The 21,140-nt window shown below is 35.8% G+C and overlaps 2 protein-coding genes across 5 annotated transcripts in view; one reads left to right on the forward strand and one right to left on the reverse strand.

The window, feature by feature from the left end:
• LOC110378779 (uncharacterized) overlaps positions 1-21,140 on the forward strand; it is a 123,316-nt gene that overhangs the window by 52,744 nt on the left and 49,432 nt on the right. The gene's annotated exons all lie outside the window — the stretch shown is intronic.
• Positions 6,230-7,231, reverse strand: LOC135118678 (uncharacterized). Its single transcript, XM_064041301.1, has one exon. It carries the CDS (start codon positions 7,229-7,231, stop codon positions 6,230-6,232), a length of 1,002 nt encoding a protein of 333 aa, XP_063897371.1.

The following is a 21,140-nucleotide window of genomic DNA, read 5'->3' on the forward strand; positions in this document are numbered from 1 at the left end:
AGATAGGCATATAAACTCCCAAAATTGTTCGATTTGCCGATTTGCTGTACCGTAATTCGTGTGAGGATATTAGGAGAGGCAGTATGGCGTGCTGGCGTAAGCATGCATGTCTAAACGTTATTCATGGCTGTGAGCGCTTGGCATTCAGCACTGCCACCGGTTTATGGCGTCCTGACGCCGACCACCTATGCCACTTCGAAGCTATACAACGAATATCTATAGGATTTATTGTTGGGGAATTCTTTTAAGGTAGTCTGTAGAAGCCGGTTGCTATCCTGTAAGTTAGAGCATTGCTTAAGTTTTCCTACTTGTCTATAATTAAAGAGGTGACCTTTGTTTCTAAGTTAGTATGTATTCAGTACTCTCCGGAACTACTGGACCGATTCCAATTTCTGCACAAGAAACTTACATTATCCATGAGTGCAGTACCATGTTTTTGTTTGCATACAAACACTGAATTACCTAATGAAACCACACAATAGAATTTTTGCGGTTTTTAGAAGGTATTTCCTATTTTCCCTCTAAACACAATGTCGGTATCAAAAACACAAAATTTCCAATTTATCGGTAACAATGAGTAGTTGCATTAGTCACAAAAAGTACAATGTAGGTACACTAATGGACGGAAATAGCAAAGAATCGACTCAGTGGCACTGAGTGCAGCTAGGTGAATCACGCGCAGGCGGTACGGAAAACGTGGAACACTATTTACTAGTAATTGACCGGTTTCTTTAAATGTCACTGCTTAAGTATTCACTCTGAAAAAAGGTTTCGTCTGTAAAATTGCAGTCACGCTTGCCGTACTCTTGGAAAACGCTGTGGTGCGGTGTACACGCAACGCAACAATATTGTAGTCTGGTTTATGGTGCGTGTTTGTAATCTCTGTATGTCTAGTTTGTATTTCTGTGATGATGTTATCTGATTGTTCGTCTGGGGCTAAGTAGAGATAGTTGTAGTGTAAGTAGCCGAGACCTGTCCGATATGAAACACTATCAGTCTTCGTTTAAAAACGTTTGATTTAGTTGTTTTAAACCATAGTAGTGTTTAAACAATATCAGCTATCACTTTTGCAATTGAAAAAGTAAATCTGTAATTTATTTACTTCTGTTATCATTATATTCTTTTCCCTATGTTTCATGTTGTGACGTGTGTATATAAAACCCAAGCACATAGTTGTAGTTACACACGACTAGTCTGCCAGTACGGTGCTACAGAACTTTTAATTGCAATTACAGTGTTGCGCGATAGATCAGTCTTAGTGTGACCCTTCATTATTTCCTCTCCCACTACATCTGTTACACGTATATCGTCACCTACAGTTCTGTTGCGTGTCTCTAATTGAAGTTTGTCTTCTCACAAAGTCGATCTCCTCCGATGACAGGCTTTCACGCCGTATTGACAACATGTCCAACCCGTCAATAACTCACAGTTTTCCTTTCGTCAAGTTGTTGAATGACGCGGACACATTCCTCGTTTTTATCCACATCATCATGCCGATGATTATTCATATCAGTTACAATGTCATCAACATTCCTTTATCAAGTCAATCTGCTATTCTCTTGAAAAACTTTGACAGCTTAAAATATGCGCTCAAGTCATGCATTCGGTTGGCATGTTGCAATGTATTCAGTCATGTAGTAAAGCTAGGAATTATTCTAATTAAAGTGCCTGCATTTTTATAGCAACAAGTTCGAACAAGCCTGGTTTCCGGTGATATGAAGTAAATGCAAATGTGGTCGGCAACTCAGTTGCCCCGGGCAATGGGCACGGAGCTACGATTACTGCGCACTTACTAACTAGTTGCGGTCACTTCTGACTGAGGTTTCGTTCAAACTCGCAATAAAATGCTCCTTTGTGACGCACTAGAACTTTGAACGGAAAATCTGTTGGATTATTTTGTTGTACATTTACTTATTTGTCTTGTTGATTTTTTTTTTGGTTTACAATCGTCTGTTTTTTGTGACTTTTCCTCCAGAATTTGCTATTCGACCCTTGCTGCAGGCAGTTTTTTATGTTTTATTGTGTACTTTTTGTTTATTTGTTGTCGTGGTAACTGGTAATGGCGTGGGCGTCTAACCTTAGCCTTTAGCCCCACACAGCCAGCTTTATCCTACACCTTCTAATCTGCTGTCACGATAATCGTGACACTGCATTAGTTAGATAAATTGCTAGCTCTTTGTGCATCGCTAAATATATTACAGAATATTTGTGATTTTACTATAAAATCTTTGCAATCTGTAGGAAAAGCAAAACTAAATCAAAACTTATTGTAAAATTCTAATAACATGCTTTTAATAATTCCAATAGGAACAGTTTATAATTTGTCATAATAATTCCACGTTAAAACTGAAAACTTATGACAAATTAACGCCAACTTATTGAAAGTTTCGAAGTCTCGGCTTGGAAATAGCAAATAATTGTTGTCTCGAGTGTCTAGTGTAGACACAGCCTGTAGACAGGTGTTCCTTTAATAAGCATTAGTGTACAACGTTGTAAAGGCACGGTGCTCGTTATTAATTGATACTTTATCAACCTTAATCGGATGCTTGATATTTGAGCGCGGGCGCAGTCGATGGGGGCATAAGCTGCAGGTGGTACTGAAATACGTCGTACATAGCAATTTTTGAGTTATTACATAATAGCACCATTATCATTTGATATCCTTTCGTATTTTTTTTTTTTTTTTTATTATTAGGGAAAACAAACAGTAGTATATTATTGGTACACAAAATGTTCTTAAAACTAAACTTAAAAAATATACTACCCACTACATTTTCCACAAATTACAAAAAAAAAAGTGATCCTAAATCTGTACGCAGACATTTGCTGTCAAATCGTTATATTATACAATTAGGTATTAACTGTAGTGAAAAGTGCACTGCGTTATTATTAAATCATAAATTGCCACACTACTATGCCTGGTGAATTCATACAAAATGTTATACAAAATGTTATCTTAAATTCAACTATTGTAAGAGGAAAAAAAAAACTAATGCATCTAACGCAGTCTACTGCCGATCCTTCAAAACGTTGACTATCCTTTTTTTAAAACTGAATCTGTTAAGATGAAATATGTCGATTGAGCCAAACTGTTTGTTGTATGTGTCCACTAAGCGATGGAGCGGAGAGCGTTTACCAGAATTGGATTTGCATAAGCTGGTAGCAAATAGACGCCTCGTTCGCACCTCACGCCCATGGATTGTTCGAGGAACCAGGTAACATAATCTATTAACTAATGGGGGGCAGCGAAATTTATTACGGCATATGTCAAATAGAGTCATCATATCAAGCAACGTGCGCCTTGATTGTAGGGTCAGCATATTGTATTTTTTAAGAAGTAGCTTATAAGATATCTTTTTACGGTAACATCTGTAAAGCACGGCGCGAAAGTATTTGCGTTGGACTAATTCAATTGCTTCATTATATTTTGCATAATATGGATTCCAAATCGGCACTGCATATTCCAGTTGTGGTCGAATTATTGATTTGTAGAGATGAAAATAAGTAGAGGGTCGTTTAAAATCGCGAGACGCTCTCATTACAAAGCCATACATTTTGTATGCTCTATTCACTATATTTTCTACATGAGTATCCAAGTGAAGTTTTGTATCTAGTTGCACACCAAGATCACGAAGAGTGGTAACTTTATTTATGATACTGTTAGCAAGCCGATATTCGTAGAAATTAATATTTTTTTTTTTGGTGAATGTTATCGTGCAGCATTTGGATAGGCTTAGATATAGCTTATTAGCAGAGCAATAGCTGGAAAAACGGTCCAAATCTTGTTGAAATGCTATAGAGTCTGTATCATTACAAATTCTCTTAAATATTTTTAAATCATCCGCGTATAGCAGAAATTTTGAGTGTTTAAAGCAGTGTTTAATATCATTAATATATAATATAAATAAAAGGGGACCCAAAATTGAGCCTTGCGGCACTCCTGAAGTTACCTCGATAGAGTTAGATTTTAAGCCGTTTATTACAACAATTTGAGTCCTATTAGTTATATAAGAAGCAAACCATCGGAGAAGGTCTCCTCTGATACCGTTGTATGAAATTTTGTTGAGCAATAATCTGTGGTCAACTTTATCAAACGCCTTCTGAAAATCTGTATAAACCGAATCTATCTGTTGTCTATCATCAATACCCTCAAAAAGCTGAGTCGTAAATAACATAAGGTTGCTAATGCATGACCTACCTTGGACAAAACCATATTGTTCCTCAATTATAAGGCGATGAATGAACGGGTATATCTCGTTATGAACAAGTTTCTCAAACAGTTTTGAGAATGCTGACAATATAGAGATAGGACGGTATGTCTCTACATCATTTACAGACCCACTCTTGTGAACCGGCACGATGTTGGCACGCTTCCATATCTCAGGAAAAACTCCATGTGAAATACATTTATTGTAAATTATATAAAGAGGGTAGCAAATTGTACTATAAGTATTTTTTAAAAACAAAGCCGGAATACCATCCGGTCCAGGCCCCTTAGTGGCGTCAAGCGATTTCAACTCTCGTCGTATTCTATTTAGAGAAAAGTGTAACTTTGATATATTAATATCAAGCTCAGTGCTAGAGGATGGTGGTTCCCAAGAATTAGGGTCGAATGAAGACGGTTCATACACTGAATGAAAGAATGATGAAAATAAATTACATATTGTAGTAGGATCACTAGCGGAAATTTGTTTATAATTAACTGTGCAGGGAATTTTATTAGTAATTTTACGATTGGAGATGTAAGTCCAAAAAGCCTTATTGTTAGTCGCAATACTGTCCTCAATAGAATTCATATACATTTTATAACATTTATCAACCTCTTTCTTAAATTTTGATCTATTGATAGAAAAAGTTTCGTAGTCGCTAATATTTCCATACTTTTTCCATCTTATCCAGGCAGAAGCTTTGTTTTTATAAATACGTATTAATGTTTTGGAAAACCAAATGGGGAATTGATTGTTATTGTGCCTGCGAATGGATGTGTGTGACCTGATTATTTCAAATAGTTTTTCATAGAATGCTGAGACAGCTTCATCAGGCAATAATTTTTGAAGCGACTCAGTCCAATCGACATCTTTTATGTCTTTATTTATATTAACATAATCAGCTTTATGGTAATTCAATATTCTTAGGGCTTTATTTTTGGAAAAAAATGTTGTTGCTGGATTTACTATTTTCACATGGACGTAAAAAGCCGGGTGATGCGTGTCCAAGGGTAACAAGGGATATTCAGCCTTATACGCTATAGAATCAGTGTTTGAGTAAAATAAATCTAAAATGCGATTATTACAATTCATTAAATCATTGTATTGTCTTAGATTTACTTCTGAGCAATGGTTGAATAAAACACGGGCTACGTTACTATAAGAAGTTGTAGTAGCACATTCCATAAATGAAGATCTTTTAACCCAGTTCAGATATGGCATATTGAAATCACCGGCTAAAATGACACAGTCGACTCGAGATTGACCAAATATGGACGATAGAGAGTTAAGGAAAGTAATTGTAATATCATCTACACTATTCGGTGGTATGTACGTAGCACATATTAAATGATATTTATCGTCATAAGATGGGATTCTAACTATTACATGCTCGGGCAACAGTAGGGGGGGAGACAACAACAGACGAGTGGGTTTGAGTTCTCGCGAAACCGCAATAAGTACACCACCACCATCCTTCTTCTTAGTAACAGTACGATTGCGATCATATCTAAATAACGCGTAACGTTGATCTATAAATTCGTTGCCCGAAATATCGGGTGTTAGCCATGTTTCGGTAAATATGATTATGTCATATGCGTGAGCTAATACATTAAGATAAAGTGTGTTCATTTTCGTCCTGATTCCTCGACAATTCTGATAATAAATAGATAGATTATTAGTAGCCATTATAAAAATTTTTAATATCAAAAATATTGATTATAAGCAATAACGAGCTCCTCAAGCAATAACATGCTATAGTTGGGGTAATCGACACATTAACATACACGTTAAGTTTAATTATGGCAAATGAAGTGTAATTATAACAATAAGTAAAACAAAACAATATCTTACGGATCGGGGGTAGCCTCGCAAGACACCAAGCATAATCAGTTAGAGAGTACAATACTTTGACATAGAGAAATATGTAACGGAGCACATTAAAAAAGTAAGAACCAGACATTTTTGAGCATTTACAATTAAATGTGACGTTATTAGCTAGTAATTTATAATTCAAAGGAATTTTAAGTTTTCGTAACAGTTTCGGTACGATACTTATTTGCATTAATTTTAGTAGATATGTCAGATTCAGTATGAATAGCAAACGTAGCAGAGTCATCCATTTCCTTGACCAATATGGTAGCGTTCCGTATCCACACGTACTTAAACTTATTTGCTTGAGCAGCTTCGCGACATTTTCGAAATAAATCCTTGTTGCGAAGAGTCAAGTGTTCATTCACGTAGACGCGGATTGGAGTACCAGATATGCCAATGCGGTCAGATGTAAGCCCTCTCGACAGCCGATACGCACTTAGCATGTTATCTCGTAGTAGTCGAGTTGCAAACTTTACTATTATATTCTTAGGTCTTGTGTTCTTTGAATGAGCATGGGGGACGCGATGTATCGCAATTATGTCACGCTGAGAAAGCGTCATATTAATTGCAGATGCTATGGACTCTAATACGGTGGATAGGTTTTCACCACGCTTTTCAGGCACGTTACATATCTCTATGTTACATTGACGCGCCTGTTGCTCCAACTTGTCAATTTTACCTTCTAGTAAGGATATGGCAGCAGCTCCCGAGTCCTTAATTTTTAACTCCATATCCGCAATACGCTTCGCACCATCAATATTGTTTTCAGCATTAAAGTTCACTGTAGACTTCAACTCTGATACTTCCCGAGACAACTCCGAATATTTAGATTTTAGCTCCGTTACATCCGTTTTAGCAGCATCACAATCAAGGCGCAGAGCCTTCACATCGCTAAGCATCTGCGAGAAGTCAGATGATATTGCATTCAAGTCGCTCCTAAGAGTATTTATGCTGTCTTTGATACCCGAAAATTGAGAGTTTATGTCGACGCGCAAGTCATTTAGGCTTTTCTTCACCTCATCAGATAATGCTGAGATAGCTAGAGTCAACTCGCATTCAGGTTGTTTTCTTTTTCTTTGGGTCACATTAACTACTTCGTCGTCTTTTGACAGATTCGGATCTGATTGAGCTTTACTAGGTGATCGAAACATTTCGATGTACCTTGCGCCTACTAATAAACGTATAGCAACGTGTAGCTCAGGAGCAAGTAGATTATGATATGGTATTTGAACGCAACGTGGTCAAGCACGAACAGCCGAATGCGTCCAGGCGCTACACCGCTCACCGTGCACGGCCCGGCTCAGGTTCAAATCCCACCAGCAGCCACCACTTTTATAAGAAATCCAAAAACTGTCAACAACTTCCAGGTAAAAGAGACAGCGCGCTACAAAGTTCAAGATGGCGCAGACAGTATATGGCCCACCACACAAGATAGTACGAGAGGCACCGATAATAACACAGTTCCAATTCTCAAAAATTGAGAAACAGCACCAACAAAACACACGACACGACAGCACGTCTGCCCACAGATAGAGTTCAAAGCAAACTGTAATTAACTAGAGTAAAACAGACAATCCTAATTGGTATGTTTTTGCTAATAGGCAATTTAGTTTTATTTCTTAGAAGCTCCGCTGTGAATGAGATCGTAGATATTCTGGTTTAACTTTTTTTTCTGTTTACTTTAGTTAGGTAGGTATAATGCTGTTTTAATTAGTTCTTTCGGACGTTGTAATATTTTTGTTTGTCTAGTCAAATGCAGTAGTCGTGTTTGCAACGTGTAATTATGTTTTCCACATATTGAAATTACACGCTTATTCTTGTCTAGAATTACACACTTGTTTTTTTTTTCGTAAACTTACAGTATGTATCGCCTCAACAATTAAATAAAGTTAGTCTTGGTAATTGTTTAGCTTAACTGTTCATTGTTACTGAAGTCTTTAATTACAAATTGGGTCTAAAGTAGTAATTACAAACGTTTACCGCGCTCTTAAGTCATCATGTCTTATGTAGGTAAGCTTAGACTTCTCTGGAGATTAAAATTATTAGCAGTAAATCGTATGACGAATCGTTAACTTATACACAGAGGTATTATGTATAGATTTTGTATGTGAGGCCGGATGGCAATACTGTTTAATTGCTAAATGGCAATTGTCTTGATTAGGTGTAGAGTTTCTCTATATGTTACTTTTAAAACATCATCGATAACTGTTATAAAAAAAACCCGCACCAAGACTGCAACATAGTCTGACTTACTAGGAGTCCATATTTTAGTGGAGGTACTACGAAAGCCGTGTAGTTTGCACAATGGGCAGCGCTGAACAGCGGTGGCCCGGGGCGAGTACATTACCATAAAAAATGCACCCACCATCGATCTCCCATGCCGACCCTGCTGTTTTCAACTTTTGTGCAAAGCCACGATATTCTTTATTACCCACAGTGTCGCGGTCGTGTCGATTCGGGAAATGGTCGCATTTTCATAAAATTCCGATGGAATTCTGACCACCGGAATGGAATGGCGGAGAAATATGAAAATGGGAAGAGCGGTTTGTAACGCTGTTGTTCTGTGAAACAATGAAGATTTTTTGAATGAAATTAAATTAGAAATCTGCATTTTATTGGATGAGTCAGATATTGGGAATTTTATCTACTTAGATATACATAGATTGATTAGATATGTTAACAAATAATTTAGGTTATTGTTTCAACCTTAATATTTATGACTAAATTGCATACCAATTTTATGACATATGACGAAATGCATTTTTATACCTACATATCAGCGAAATATTTTTTTAAATCTGCCGCTTTCAAATGATACATTCAAATAGATTTAGCCGTGCCGGATGTCGCTCTTAAAATCTTGCTTTAAACTGTAATTCTACTCAAATTAGCACATTTCAAGTAACACGTAGGTAGTTAAGTGGCAATTTACGTTTAGTTATTATTCTATGGAAGAAGAAATGACAATAATGGCATAGCATAGTACGAATACACTAAGTAGGAAGTTAACATATTTAGTATACATATAAAGCGAGTTTAAAAAATAACGCTGAAAGAGTTTAAACGACATTGTTGGGAATCAGTATTTAAACTATTCTGCCAGATACAAGAATCAAAATATCAAGAGAAGTTGAATTAACAGCAACATATTTCGAAAGATGTTATTTTAATTGATTTTATCATAAACCTGATCAATTATAGATACAACCGTAGAACACGTTTTTCAGATGGAATGAGCCTGTAATCCGCATAATTCGCATGCATGTTAGCTAAGCACACAGCACGTAACGTGTTTGCACCACAGATTAAACAGAACTGTTTGTGGTACGTACGAATCAATCGGAATGATTGCACCCGTAGCCATGTTACTGTCGAAAATTGTTATAATAGTCATAGGGTATCGATATACGAGTTCTAGAGTGGAGACCAGCCACACCTCGGCAAACGTAGTGTAGGACGTCCTCAGGCACGGTGGAGTGATGACTTGCGCAAGGCGGCTGGCAGGAGCTGGATGCGAGAAGCCGAAAATCGATCTCAGTAGCGTGCACTTGGAGAGGCCTATGTCCAGCAGTGGACTGCGAAAGGCTGATGATGATGATCGATATAACGATGGATGTAGAAGAGGTATCAAAGAAACGATAGGTAAATAGATTGTGTGAAAGACGACATGGCTGGAAAGAATGTTACTTGTGCAATGGCGGACAGAGCATGTCTTCATCCATAGAGAATATGTAGTCGTAAAATTGGGATGAGGATGACGATGATGAGAACAAAACATAGTTTTCAATGCACAATGCATCAGTTAAAGTCGTTAAACACAAAACTTCGTATTAAATAAGTGACGGATTTTGTTTGGTTGGCTAAAATTAGCGATTTATTTGTTTTCACTTTACAATATTAAAGTTTAATAAAACTTAAATGTAACATCTTATAATAATTAAATGTATGTATTGCATTAATTGCAATAGCGAAGTCCGGGACTTAAACTGAGGTTCGGCTTCAGCAGTATTTTTTAAAAACATGTGCTTTCAATATTCCCAACATCTAAACTCATAGTACCAGGAGATAAGGAATTAGGCAGAGATTCCTCACTTATCAGTACAGTACAAGAGCACTTCATTCAAATATGTGTAGTGTCAACATCGGTAGGACATCGAGTGACGTTCGATGCCCGTGTCAGTCAATATGACGAGTTAACAGCTCGCCGCGAGCGCTCCTTTGATCTGCACTTGATCAACACACTTAACTGTTTAGTTTGTCTGGTTACGTAGGTATGAGTACCATTGTGTTTGGAATAATATCTTCCTATAATTAAGTAACATATGATACATCAAAACATACCTTCAGATATTTTAAACTAGATTCGCTCCAAAAATCTTATCTCTATTCAAAAGTCAAGTTAGGATGTTGTCGGGTTTTCCCACCGCGAAATCTCTGGACCTACCCCGAACTGAATCCCTTTCATAAAAATAAGATTTCTCATTGTTATGCTTACGTAGTGTAAACAATACAGGTAGTAATTAACTTCTACGTCTCACCTCTTCGGCGAAAACACAAAACCATTTTTTTCTATTCATTGGTTCTAGTATGAATCATCAATAAAGAAATCTCTAGAAAAACCATAGTTAATTCAAGACTTGACTAATCTTCAATGGTTCATTAGCTAAGAGGCGCCGGAAGATAATCAGTATCGACTAATTAGCAAACGCGATCACCGTACGAATTATGGGGAAACAGCTGAATTTGTTCGAAAGCAGTCACGCGAAGTGAGGAATCTAGGTTTTACCGGCAGTACAGTCATGTGTGGTTAAACATGTGTAGTTGCGCGAAAAGCTAAGACAATACATACCTAGATATTTTGGGAAGGTCTACCTAGTTACTGAATTGAACGTGCATCTTGTGAAAAAAGCACAAGACTTAATTTCCGCTGGGGCATTTTTTATTTTCCTTTTAGATCTAGAGTAGAATCCGTGAAAGCTGCACAGAAGCCAATCAGTCAGTCTCTAATATATTCGTACCTTTACTTGCTTATACCAAGATATTAAGAACGTGCGAGATAAAATGATGGCTCCACTTCTACAGTCAATTGTTTTTGCTTGTGACTGTACAAAACTGCAGTTACCCTTTTCGTGTTATAGAGTAATAAACAACTGACTGCCGATTATAGGGAATTAGAGATTCCTAATAACTGCGTGTTGCTGGTTTCTAAGTACGTCTTCATCCTAGGTATTTGCCTGTCTGGTCTGTCAGACTAAGTATAGCGTAGTGTGGGTTGATTTCTATACTATTGTAGGATGTTTGAAGCTTTCGTTCTATTGTGAAAATATATCATTAAATCGTATGAATAGTGTAAAAATGGAAACATTTCACACATAGCCAATAAGCGTATATAATAAGGCACGGTTCTCATGGCGCGTTCTGTGGCGGTCGCGTTTATCGAAGTTATCAAGTGTCGACGGTTCTCAGAAACGCCTACCTACGGGCCCAGGTAGCGCCCTAAGCTCCACAAAAAATTCTTAGGGATGTGCGTCCTGTGTCGATGTATGTCGCATTCTTGCCAGAACAATCGATAATGTCGATGATTTAGAAAATTGTTTGATGATAAACAGGAGTTTCTATATTTATCTATTAAACTCTTTATTGATAGTTTCATAATATTGGTATAATGTATAACCATTAGTGAAAAACGATATGTTAATTATGAGTTTTGCGGTTGTCTTTTGACGTATGCAATACATTTAGAATTCGCGTCAGTAAACTAGTATTATTTAAATCCACCTATAATCTTTGCTAAGAACTTTTTTTATTGCAAATTAGTCAGAAGATCAGTGATCGCTTATTCAAGAAACCAGTTTCAATTCACATAATATTATATCGCACTATCCAGTCTTACAGGTATCGCGATGCAAAAAATCTTGAATGATCGCAGCAACTTCAGTTTTTGCATACTCGCAAATCGTTTAGTCGTAAATCAGATCACTTTTTGTACTGTTATCGATAATTAAATCGATATGTCTACTGATTCGTCTTTAAACAATCAGGGATGTATTTTATTCTCGATTTTTTTGCACTCTTTTAAATAATTATGTTTAACCCCAAGTTCAATTTTGAGACTTGACAAAGGTACAACTGACTTTGCTGGAGTATTGTAGCTAACTGAATAAATTGTTTAATTAAGACTTAATTCAAACGGCCGCACCTTCAACTTAGTGAATAATAATAGACACTGACTTTCGTTAGTAACCATTCAAGGCGTAAAATGCACATTGAGTTCGTTCACTATCTATAAAATATCTAAATACATATTTATCAAGTTTTTTATTGCATTTATCATGTTTTTTGTAAATGTGGCTTTCATTCAGCAAACGAAGTCCATTGTTAGAGCTGGCAATATTTTGCTCACAGACATCGATAAATTCAACATAGTAACATACATTGACACATCACTAGCCCGCTATTCCCACTTCCCACCGCACGATAAGTTTTTTCTATCGCTCGAATAATAAGTATTGAATATTTTTTAATAAGGACTTGGAAGGTCGCGTTATCGCTCGGTCCTATCCTAACGCGATGCCTATGAATTTGAATTAAGTTTTTAGTTTAAATTCGGACACATACCGAGTGGAGTCTGGGTATTGATGAGAGGTACTTCTCAAATCTGTTGATAGTCGTTTATTTTTGAGTTCGTATACTGTTTTATGAAATGGAGATATTGAAACTTTGTCTTCAATTTATTATTGTGTTCATAACAACTTTTAATGTTTGAAAATCAATAGCTTTTTGCCAATCAATTGACTAGCTACCAGGGACGGGACTCTGTTACTTTGAATATGTGTATGTAGTAGATACCCATACAGTCTGACAGATTCATCATAACCGCACTCTCATTCTCCACAAAAATCATTAAACCGGGAACAATTTAACCAGTTTCCGCTACCTAGAAACCAGCAGTTGATCAGACAGAATAGTATCGGAATAAACCCGGTGCAGCACAATATAATGAATAATGACGTGGACAGACAGATTGCTTCATTAGCTACCCGCCGCTGCACGCCGCATTAAAAATCGTAAATGTACGGGACACGGCCGAGATTAAACATTCATGAATAAGGTACGGGATACAAATGTGCTGTGTGGAGTTTCAAATTTAAAAGTTTTTGTACAGTGGTCTCTTAGTTTTTGACAACAAGAATAGGGTAGTGTCCAGGGTCGAAATAATGAAATAATATTTAGTCCGCTTTTTAGATAATCAAAAAATATTGGATACGTATTTTTTCTTTTTTTAATTAAACATAAAATGACAAAGATAATACACTTCAAAAATTAGGAGTGGGGGCCTTTTACGTCACAGTGTCCTGAAAATTGTAGCAACTTGTGACGTCACACTCAACTTTAACACGCTATATCTTAACAAGTTCTGATCCAATTTAAAAAAGAAAAAAATCGTATCGCTTAATTTTGGACAATCTACAAGACGGACTAATTATTATTTTTTAGGAAACTAGCCTATTGTAAAGGAAGTTAACGTATTGGATTCTTAGTTTTCTGTTTTTTAAAAGGATGTGGGGGCTAAACAAAAATCCGTGGTAAACTTTACTGTTTATGACAAAGTTAATGGAATCTGCAGAATTTTGAAAGCGAGCCAATTATCGTCTCTCATTAGTTTCTGATGACAATGCTCATTGAATACATAAACTTGCTATGCGTCTATTGCGCTTTTACGTTATTGCGCTTGAACGTTATGGTTTTGTATGAGCTTATCAAATATAAATCAATAAATTCAATTTATTATGTATGTAAATCTCCAGCATATTTTTTGTTGCCGCAAAGCATATTTCCAGTATTCTCGCTTTTGAATATTTAATAAATTGACAGTTTTTATAGAGGTATGTAGATATTTGATTTATGTATGGGAAACTGACTAATAAAATATTTATTTGCTTTTTACTTTTGTACTTCAAGAAAGAAGTTAACTGACAGCCATAAAAATAGGAAAAACGAGTAACTTGATCTAATAAAAGCATTTGACTGAGCTACTAAAGGCTGCAAGCTCTTTCCGTTCAGATTAATTGCAAAAATTATACAAATAACATTACCAAGGTATATTTCTAATAGTTTTAATTCGTTGAAAGTTCAAAACGTAACTGCACTAATTGCCGAGCCGAGCGTTGAGTAAATGCGGGGTGGAGTTTCGCAAGGCAACGTACTTGGCCCCGCGAGTTTTAACTTGTTTAACTTTCTCGATATTGTTTTAAAGTGAGTTGCTGTTACTTGTAGGTGGTAGCCAAGAGTAGTTAAAACTTTTAGGAATACGGGCGTAGTGCCTGACCAGTAAATTAGTATGTTTTTTCATAGAGTTTCATATGCTAACTGTTTCTATGGGTGCATTAGAATAATGCTAACCGCAACATACTATTGTGCAAATGATAACATGTCATTAGTTTCCAGGAAATATCCAGACGAGTAGCAGTACCTTAGGCATGACAACAACATATAATAAAGTGCCGTACGTACAGCAAACGCCAAGGGGAGAGCCCCACCAGATATAATTACGTGAGCGAGTACCAGGGCGGCATAGGCGCGCAGTAGTAGGCAGGCAGCGTCTGGCAGGAAACCCTAAATAAACACACAATTATGTATAATCCCACTCCACTCTCACTGCGCTGAAAAACTACGCGCGGGGAGGCGGTAACGTTTGCACACAAACTCTTGTTTTTATTCCTTTACTATAAAAACCGTAATAGCATTATTTTAACACGTTTTCAAAGAATTCGCCGCGCTCTCAGAAGTTTCTCGTTAAATTAATTTAATGGTTCAAATACTTAAAATGTTTTTATTGAAATATTTTTCAATGAGAGCAGTGCATACCTCTTTTAACAATGTAACGGTGTTTCCTTAATCGAGGATATTTGGCGATAAAATTATACCAATAAGTTCGATTTTAATGTTGATCACCACATTATTGTCGGTTGGTATCTTTGATGACTAATAAAAGTAATATATTTTGTAAGTAACAACTGTAACGGGTATGTATAAACATAATTCTTTATAAATTATAGTTTCCTTTATTGTCAGAAAGAAAACTAAGGTGTAAGACATCTGCCGTACCTGTTCTAATGGAATAAGCTGCTATTTATTGTCAACTCATTATTTTGTTTAGAAATATTGTCATATGTGAAATAATTTCTATATTTTCCTACTTAGTAAATAAAACGAGCTTGTTACTAACAATTTTATGAATACGGGTCTTGTCTTTTCTGTGTTATATCAGCAAGGCTAATTAATTACTTAAAAAGAGAGAATTCAGTTATCGTTTTCTTTCTTCTTTTCCAAAAATATGATTTTATTATATTTGTATAAAGTGAACTTTATATGCTGTCCCTACGATAACGTAGGTAGGTATTCGAATTATACGAGTAGCGTAGCGAGGGACTTTCGCTCGTGTCTCGCCGGTGCTCAGCTATACCTAGTACTAGGATCGCAGATACATGTAGGAGTTACTTTGTCTCTAGTCCCTAGAGTTTCGGCCAGTCTGCAAATATAGAGGGATTCCAAAAACAATAACATCAGAATAGATGAAAGAAAGTTAAGACCTTTTTCACGTAGTCTGGGTAAAAACGTTGCAGTTGTTTTTTAATTTCCTTCTTCTAGGTAAGCTTAGTACCTAATATATGGTATTTTCCAAAAGGTTAAGGAAGAAGTGAAAAATATTTTCAATGCAGATGTCTATTTATTTTTGTTTAGCCAAGTAAGAAATGATGACGATATGCAATGAGTTTTCATGAGGCACGAGATCCGTTGCAGTTTCAAGTAACTGGTATCTCCGTCGGACCTCATAGCCCGGTTTAGTTACAATAATGCAAGCTGATATTTTCGGGAATGCGTAGAGCATGATTCCTGATTCCTAGTCATAAATGGAGAACTATTAAATTCGTAGGTTGATCTATTTGAGGCACAGTTTAAGTTATTATCAATACCAGTAATCTCCACACATTGTTTCCGGTCACTTAAGTAGCTCTCAATCCACTGTAGAGCATTTCCTCTAATCCCATAATATTCACATTTTTGTATTAAAATTTTATGATCTACGAAATCGAAATTTTATGAACTCTGATACAAAAGATGATGTAAAATTTATTCAAATAAAGAAAGTATGTAGATTTCTCTAATTCTATTCAAAATTCCTTCTCATTGATTACTCCATATAGCCCATCCTCGCTGGTTCAGCGTAAATTCGTGGTATGTTCCGATATGAGTCGGTTCTCTAGTGTCACGCGTTCGACTCACTTAATATATTATATTGCGATACTATCACAGGGCTGTCACTCCGCTAAGGTTTACGAGCGTTATCAATTAGGGCTGTCAAGACGGGGTTTTTATTTATTTATAGGGGATTTGGGTGGGATTTCTTGGATAAATGGTGAGTAAGAGCAAATTCTACGGGAATATTTCCGTTTTTATATTAGTCACACAATCAGAATATTGCGACTTAATTTGTTGTTATTTTTGCTATAGATATATTTTCCTAACAAAAATGTAACGATTTCCAAGCATAACGATGTTCATGTTGTTCTACCTCGATGGGCTCGATTAGAGTGGCAACACTGGTGGCCGGTTGTCAAAAATATATGTCTTAGATTTTATTTAAAATTAAATAGTTTTAGTGCTTTAATTATTGTAATTGACCTTAGATTCAGTAGATTTAGTGATAAGATATAAGGATAAATGTTTGTGAGTGATTTCGGTGCAAAATAACGATAGAAATCAATCGGAAAGAAACTGGCTGTCATCCCAACGAACGGATTTTGAAAGTGTTCGAGACAAACATAAAACCCGGGGAGTATTTGCTTATTTATTATGTATTAGATACCCAGTCCCCTCATTTATCAATTTTGTATTCCCTGCACATCGTTAAATGACCAAATCTTATACAAGCTGCTATCTAAATATGCCCCATAAGTTTAACTGTCTATACTAAACAAGATCAGCTGTTTTCTTGTGGTCATTGTAAGACTTTATTTCATATCCAGTGAAAGTTTATTTTCAGAAATTTATTTCAAATAGAATTTATTGAACAATTAACAAACACATTCATTTTCAACAGATATTTAGAAAAAAAAAAAATATATATACCCTCAACAACTTTTTAATTTTTATTTTCTCTTTTCATAAAACATAATTAACTTGCTCACAATCCAGCAATACAGAGTACTCTTTTCCTTATAATTAGCTTCAGCATCTTTAACTCTGTATTAAGAATTAATTCATTAAACAATAATCCTCCAGTCTTTTGTTTCTAAACTTTACTTTACTTTTAACCTCTCTTCCTTCTTTCACTTAGCTATCTCTTCTCACATTCCAGGGTGCCTCAGGGTTAACTTTCCATCATGTTAACCCGTAGAGCTGCATTCTTTGAGGAAAAGTTGAGGGCTACACTGAAAGACTTGGAAACCAGCAAAGATCTGTGCAAACAGCTGTTACAAGAACGGGATGACAGCGAGGTAGAAGTTAAGGTCATTGTTGACAAGAACACTGAACTTAAGAACCAGTTAGCTGAATTACATATAGAACATATGGATATACTCGACCAAAATCAACATCTTAATCGACTAGTGTCAAACATGCAAGAGTGCAGCGACACACATGAACTGGCTTTAACCAGGATCTCTGAGCTGGAACATGAGCTAAGCAGAGCCCACAACACCATCACACAGTTGGAGTCTGCAAAGTCCAGTGAACGGTCTGCGAACACCTGCAGCCTGTACGATGAGCTTGTTGGTAGTGCATCCGGTTCTTGTAGTAATCAGCCAATGATAACAATTGACTTGACCAATGATACTTTAGCTCAGGAAAGTAAAACATTTACATCACACAATAAAATTAAAAAGTATTTAAAATTAAATAGAATAATAGGTAAAATTAGAAAATCACTAAAAAAACAAAAAGTGTATAAATCAAACAATTTCCTTAGGAAAAAGAACATTAGTTTAATAAGTGATTTAGAACTTTGTCAATCAGAATTAGACGTATGTAGGTCGTTTCATGACACTGAAATTCAGCGCTTACAGGAGGAACTTCATATTAAAGAAATTTGTCTTAGGGATATTTTCCACAAATATGAAGCTTCACAACAGGATTTGAGTAAGCGCATGCAAGAGGCCTGTGAGCTGGCAGACATAGTGAGGTGCAATGCAGAGAGGTATGAGTCATTGACAAATAACCTTTCCTGTAGTTGTACTTGCTCCCCGACACCTGAGCCCCAGTCTGTTACCCCGGCACCACAGGTGACTCAAGTGGCTGTCACCCATGATTCTGATTCTATTACAGTTATAAATAAAAGTGTTACATACATTTTTTCTGACAAATTTGGTCAAGGATTAGGTAGTATATTTAATCAGTGTTCGCAACAATATGTAATTAATAATTGTTTACCTGGTGCCAGTTTTAGCCACTTAATAAATACTATTAAATTGACAAAGCTAATCCCCTATTCTACTATAATATTGCTTTATGGAGATAGCTTTAATGTTACAAAAAAAGATATTATAGATTGCATTAGTCTTGTTCTACATTTAAGTGAAATAAATAAATGTAAATTCATAATAGGTGCCTTACCTTACTCTTACAGTTTGACTGAGGAACAGAATAGGCACATTTTCAATCTAAATATGTTAATGTACAATAGGACTAACCGTCTTGACTCTATTTCAATTTTTGATGTTAATCAGTTTGATAATAGATTTCAATTAACTGAATATTCTATGTATTTGCCACCTAGCTGTAGACGACATATTGCTAATCTTTTAGCATATAATATACACATAGACACAGGTACTTGTCATGTACCTCCGGATATTGTTAGTAATACTACTAACATTCTTATTGATATGCCTACTAGTTTAAACTATTAGGCACGACAACAGGTGAGTCAAATGTTTTGAATCTTGTACATCAAAACATGCAGGGCTTATCTGGCAAGGAGTTAGAGTTAAGTTTGTTTTTGGAAGGTTTTAATGTTCATGTCTTATGTTTGACTGAACATTGGTTAAAAGAACCCGAAATATTGTTTTTAAATGATAGCAAATATACTGTACAAAGTGCGTTTGTAAGGAAGAATGCCATACGAGGTGGATCTTTAATATTAGTTTCTAACGAGTTAAAATGTAAACAACGACAGGATCTGGTTAATCTTTCTGTCGAGCGCACTATCGAGTTGTCTTGTGTAGAACTTGAGCGATATGTCATAATTTGCGTATACCGCCCCCCCACAGGTGATTTCAACATATTCGAGTCAGTTATAGAAGACTTGTTTAATAAATTGAAATCTAATAATAAACGTAAAATAATATGTGGAGATTTTAACGTAAATATATTAGAGGTAGATTCTCCATTAAGTATTAGACTCGTAAACCTATTTAAATCTTATAACTTAGTCAATTTGTTTTTTGAACCTACAAGAATCACGGCCACTTCTTCAACTTGCCTTGATAATATTTTTTGTGATTGTGAAGCCTCAAGTTGTATGCTTCTTAATAACTTGACGTCTGACCATTGCGGACAAAGTGCTAGTTTTCCCATGGTAATCCACAAAAAGCCATTTAAAATTGAATGCAGGCCTGTTACAGCTAGTCGATGTAGTAGATTTAAAAGTAATATAAACAAAAAACTTAAACCTTCTATTCTTGCAAATGAAGATCCTAATGTCATGTATGGATCACTCTTTGATGTTGTAGAAAAGGAATTCAATTCCACGTTTAAGACTAAAACCATGACTGTCAATGCTACCTCTGCCAACTTTAATAAATGGGCTACTGAAGGTATTTACAAAAGTCGAGCGAGGCTTTACGAGTTATACGGTATGAAAATGTACAGGTTTGATACTCCGTTCTTAGATTATGTTAGAAAATATTCAAAATTATTTAAACAAATTTGTAATGTTGCTAAAGCAAAATATTTAAGTAATACTATAAAAAATTCTTCTAATAAAGTAAAGACTACTTGGAAAATTATTAATCAGGAAACTGGAAAATCGACAAATATTGAGAATAAATTAGAAATAGTCGCTGATAATAAACGTATTAGTAATGCGGCTGACGTAGCCATGGCATTTAATGAGTTCTTTGCTAGCATACCTTTAACTACGACTCGCTCCTTGAGTTCTTCTGCTACGGACGCTGAGAATCTCCTGCATAATAGTGTCCCAAAGTGTGACGCTATTTTTAGTTTTGAGCAAATAACGCCAATTGATGTTATTAACGTTTTTAATTCGCTGAACTTAAAAAACAGTGGTGACTATTGGGGCATTTCCATTAAACTATTAAAGAATATTATCGACATTGTTGCCCCCTATCTTGCTATCACATTTAATAAATGTATTGAAACCGGAGTTTTTCCCGACCTAATGAAACTAAGTAAAGTCATTCCTTTATTTAAATCAGGCGATAAGAAGGATGTAAATAATTTTAGACCCATATCCATCTTACCCGCTTTTAGTAAAATATTCGAAAAATTAGTACTCAAGCAGTTACAAAGATATTTCAATGTTAATAGCCTCCTTCATAGTGAACAATATGGCTTTACAAAAGGTCGTTCGACAACAGATGCTGGTGTAGCTCTTTTAAAACACATTTTTAATGCGTGGGAAAACTCTCAGAATGCCATTGGAGTATTCTGTGATCTCTCCAAAGCATTCGATTGTGTGCACCACGATACGCTTCTACGTAAATTACGTTATTACGGAGTCCAAAATGAAGCTCTTAGCGTAATAGAATCCTATTTAAATAACAGAGTGCAATGCGTAGATGTCAATGGCGTCAAATCATCAGGTTTATCAGTCCAATTAGGTGTGCCACAGGGCTCAATATTAGGTCCGTTCTTATTCCTGGTATATATTAATGATCTACCATACCATCTGAAGAATATCTGTGACGTTGTACTGTTTGCAGATGACACTTCACTTATTTTTAAAGTCGACAGAAATAGGGATCAATTTAACGACGTAAACAGTGCACTTTCGTTGGTTACACACTGGTTTAGTACTAATAACTTGGTCTTAAATGC

This window comes from Helicoverpa armigera, chromosome 2 (assembly GCF_030705265.1).
Source record: "Helicoverpa armigera isolate CAAS_96S chromosome 2, ASM3070526v1, whole genome shotgun sequence".
Lineage (NCBI taxonomy): Eukaryota > Metazoa > Arthropoda > Insecta > Lepidoptera > Noctuidae > Helicoverpa > Helicoverpa armigera.